This window comes from Pollicipes pollicipes, unplaced genomic scaffold (assembly GCF_011947565.3).
Source record: "Pollicipes pollicipes isolate AB1234 unplaced genomic scaffold, Ppol_2.1 Scaffold_1758;HRSCAF=2055_pilon_pilon_pilon, whole genome shotgun sequence".
Taxonomy (NCBI): domain Eukaryota; kingdom Metazoa; phylum Arthropoda; class Thecostraca; order Pollicipedomorpha; family Pollicipedidae; genus Pollicipes; species Pollicipes pollicipes.
The window spans coordinates 1-4,656 of NW_023595985.1; the positions used below are offsets into that span (position 1 = coordinate 1).

A 4,656-nucleotide genomic window follows, 5' to 3' on the forward strand; every position below is an offset into this window, starting at 1 on the left:
GCTGCGTTCGTTTTCATTTACGCTGATAACACGTGGACCGCCGCCAGCTGTCTTTGACCATGGCCGGCCCTCGTTCATTGCAGAAAGACACGGGGAGAGCGAGGCGAAAAACAACTGCGGCCGAATCAACATCATGGGCGAGGTGGTGGGCGACGCGTCACCCTACCTTTTCCCCCTGATCATCGAGTATTCGCGCTGATCGGCGCCACCGTCATCTTCGTCATGTGGAAGAACATCGGTCGGTGTCCACACTACGTGGACGAGGACGTCAACCGTGACCACGTCAGCGTTTCTTCGAGGAAAGCGCACACCAAGGTGAAGAGCAAGCTACTCGGTCACACCTGCTCCTGCCCTCCTCGCGAAAAAATGGTCGTTGTTGTGCTGTAACTGCACAGGTTTCGTTTCGAATTTGTATGTGAGCTGTACTTGGGGTGAACTTTCCATTATACCAGGTTTAACGGTTTTTAAAGTGCGCTAAAATGTTTACACGAGCTTTTTTGCTTGCATCTTCTGTGCCAAGCACAACAGTTGACATGCAAAGACAACCTTATTACCAAATAGCTACCATCAAATGCATGCGTTGTTGGTCTTTACGGTACATATGCCAATTTATCATCACTGCATCAAGCGATCACCATCTCAGCGTATCTGACGATGGTTAGAACAAAGCGAGGTGTCGTAACATTGCAAAATCACAAAATAAATCCTGGCTCAAGTTTCTGGTGGATTACATCACATTACGTTACAAATGCACTCTTGTTTGATGACGGTGCATCGGAGCGGTAGCAGTGTTTAGATATGATGCTGTTTGCAATCCCTTTCCATCTCCGTTTGGTTACCCTACTTGGGCGGGTTCTCACACCACCCGACCACTTCGCGTGTTGGCTGCAGGTGGACTGCATCGGTGTTTCGAAGGGCCTGTTCTGCGGCCTGCTGGCGCTGGTCATCATCACTATCTGCCTGGTGCTATTCTTCGTACTGGTGCAGCAGGATCAGCACCGCCGCCTGGCCATCTTCCTGGCCGACACCAGCCACGCCGGCATCCTCTTCCTCATGATGCTCGCAAGTTTGATCGGAATTCTCAGGTTGGAACTGCTGCTGCTGCTCTGGTCTATGTCGAGGCCTTAGATGAGTCACAGGCTCTGCCAACTATTTTTCATCAGTGTTTACCGCCTGGTCTGCTGTGATGACTGAATCCAGTGATATCTATGGTTACGTTGATTTAGATGATGTTTAAGATGCTTCGAAATTAGCCATGTTTTTAAGTTAGCAATTTACAGCTTCTACCCCCGCTATGCTTATAAAACTGACCACTTCATGCAGTGTATCATCCGGTTTTCAGAAGCAGAAGGCTGAAGTTTGCTTATGACAAGCCTGATGACCTGGACGCCATCTTGTTGCGGGTGTCGGCATTCGGCCTTTTCCTGTACTCGATGTTCTGCTTGATCGCCGCCGCTCTGTCGCCCATGCAAAACGTCCCGAACATTCTGGTTCTGGTCACCTCGGCACTGGTCATTCTGCAGGTCAGTGTCATCTTGCGGCAAAATCGTGAAGTAATGCTTGCGTTTTGTGACGTCTATGTCACTTACTGTCGACGGTTTCAGCCAAGCACGCGCTTTTCTGAACAGCTATGGGCCTTCATCCACTCCGCAACCTTTTACTTAGTACCTCTCTAGGCGTTGAGACCAGTTATGGAATACGAAGTACGTAAGATCTTCTGAGAAAAAAAACATGTTTATGTCGCTTTGCGGTATGTTGTGCGGACTGCCTTACTCAGGCTGCCTGTTACTGACATTGTGGTTTGATGAACTTTCGGCTTAATTTGGTTAACGTTGCGTCTCAGAAAAGTGGCAGGGCTGGTTTGATAAGTCTTATGCCAAAAACACGGTGTGGACGTGTCTAAAACACGGACAAGATAGGAACTGCGCTCGCATTGATGACGGCCGGGGTGGCGCTCTCAGGTGATGAGTCAGCTGATATACATATCGGATGTGGCGAAGCGTTCGGTGTACCTGCCGGAACACGACCGAACCAAGCCCGGACGCCACGTGGTCACCTTCCTGCTGCTCTGCAACCTCGCCCTCTGGCTCGTCTACACGTTCGAGATCGAAAAAGTGGACGCAAACCCCGTGCAGGTTAGTGAGAAAGCAACAATGGGTATTGGGGCATGCGACTTACTACGAGAAGTGAGATTGATAGCTGTTGTTGGCACTGTGAAAGCCAAGCAGAAAAGACAGTTTTTCAGCGTTTTTTCGCTATATTGTTATTGTTATTGTAAATATATACTTACACGCACACGTACACGCATACGCGCACGCACACGCACACGCACACGCACACGCACACGCACACGCACACACACACACGCGCGCGCGCGCGCAGACACATTGTATTATTTCATTTTTCTTATTTCTCTGCCGCATCGATCGTAAAGGCTTTGGCTTTTTGTAGCAGTGTCAGTATCACACACCCTTTGTTGCTCGTGAGGAATTAGCGCACTTTCGCCTCCACGTCTGCGGATGCTCGAATTCGCGTGGCCTCGAGCCTGTTAGATGCGCATACGAAGATCGTTTTTGTAAGCCACATTGGCACTCACCTCCTTCCTTTGTGTTGGGCCAATTATTAACGTTGATTGGATTAATGAGTTTGAAACAACGATGTGACACGTTTGACATTATCTGCCGTCCATCAGTGAGCACGATTGAGCTATGCCATTAAAGTATTGGCACCGTTATCCACATACTCGTAATTGCTCTCAGCCTGTTCCAGCAATAATTCACCTACTTTACGCTTACGACATGGGTTATTTCTTACGAATGACAGCATTCAATCCGTTTCTGTCATGTCATCCGGCAGCGTACTAACACACACATAGCACACCAGTTGGCACTAACACACACTGAGCACACCAGTTGGCCTGTTAATAACGAACGCAGCTGTGGGTCAGGAATGGTGTCGGCTCCATTAGAGATAACTACCCTGGAGTCTCACTCCATTGTCTGGATGAAGATAGCGATGACTTGTTGCGTCGTACCAACACCTGTCGCCCTTTGAAGGCCTGACGTGGGGCCACGTTTCATGTTTACCATTGCTTATAATCCAGTCCTTGGGTGGCCTCTCTGTAACGTATGACACAATTTAGTTCTTGTCATCTTGTCAGAGTACATTCTGATTACGGCTTTGTGTTTCCATCTGACCGTCCAGAGCTACCAATGTGAAGACAACGATTGCCATCATAATGAACATATTGTACTTCCACATCACCACCAACACAGATTTTATCATCGTGCGTCACATGTGCGTTCCTCTGCCTGGTGTCCATGCTGGCGCCGCTGTGATCTGTCGGATGAGCCGTTGACCATGACCGTCCATTACTGACAAGACCTGCTGCTGACCTCTTGAAAGCTTAGCCGTGATAGTCTGGTGCTTGGCAAGTCCGTCCTGGTGCAAGAAAGCAGGTGACGGGCTAAGGTCAGCGCCCCGTGATACCACGGGTCACTGTCCAGTGACGCGTCCTCTGATCAACATATCTTGATTGGCTGGCGCGTGACAGCAACGCCTCCTCTCCCTTGATGACCCTCGTCTGACCTGTGGACCTTGCATCTGACCTGATGTCCCTCTCTCTGACCTGGGGACCTTGTATTTGACTCGGTGGCCTATGTCCTGATCTTCTGGCGCGCCGGCTGTTCCAGTTGAACTTTTACGGCCGGCTGCACTGGGCGGTGATCCTGCGCGTGACGTTGCCGCTGGCCATCTTCCACCGTTTCCACTCGGCCGTGGTGCTGGCCGAGGTGTGGAAGTCCAGCTACAGGGCACGCGAGGACTGAGCCATCAGCGGAAACGGCTCCATGTCCCGACGCCAGCGCTGTCCACGCGGCCGGACCGGTGCCCGACTTTGTGACGCACCACGACCGGGTCCGCCGGTTTTCCGGCTCGGCCCAGGCGAGGACCGTTCTGCAGTCAGCTGAAGGCGTGCGGGGACTGGGTCAGCGACGTTTCGCGCCGTATACCACGGTAGCATGTGGAGTCCGGCTACAGGACGGAGGGCCTGAGACCACGGCTCCTCGGCCCAGCCCGGGACCTGTCGTGAGACCAGGCGGTGAACCTACCGAGACGGGGTCACAACGCCAGACGCCGCGATGCGCTGCCCTGGAGACGGTGGTCAGAATGCCGGCGATCTTTCGGCTGTCTGACGCGAGTTCGCGTAAAATCTGACAGCGCTGCGTGCTGCGGGACTACGGCGTGGTGGAAGTGGCTGCTGACGAAGAGTGCGGCAGTGGACAGCGGCTTCTTCAGCTGTCATTATCGCGGTCGCCTGGATGTGAACCCACCGAACACTGCCCGCCTAAGGGCCCACTCATCGGCCCAGCTGGCGTGATGAGGACGAGTGATGAGGACGAGTGAAGGTGTAGCAGCCACGCTACGAGCAAACGGCGCGCTGGTCTACATGTGCATGGTTTGGCTTCAGCTTTTTGCTGTGGCGAACAGCTGGGCTGGTTCAGCTGTCAGCACCACGCGTTGTTTGTGTCACGCGTTGCGCTAAATTGTCTGCTGTGGGTGTGTACCAGCCATTACCAACAGATGCTCCTATGAACAGAATCAATGCCTACAAACAAGAAAATGGGCTGTTTGATTCAAAGATAATCCGCCACATAT

General features: G+C 52.1%; 1 protein-coding gene across 1 annotated transcript; it reads left to right on the forward strand.

The window, feature by feature from the left end:
• Positions 1–187: 187 nt before the first annotated feature.
• LOC119095701 (proton channel OtopLc-like) lies at positions 188–4,105 on the forward strand (the record flags this gene model as incomplete). The annotated part of the gene is made up of 5 exons (XM_037218559.1): positions 188–315; positions 892–1,085; positions 1,343–1,523; positions 1,962–2,135; positions 3,693–4,105. Coding segments are annotated over 5 exons (812 nt in total), but the record flags the coding sequence as incomplete, so codon positions are not given.
• Between the last annotated feature and the right edge of the window lie 551 nt (positions 4,106–4,656).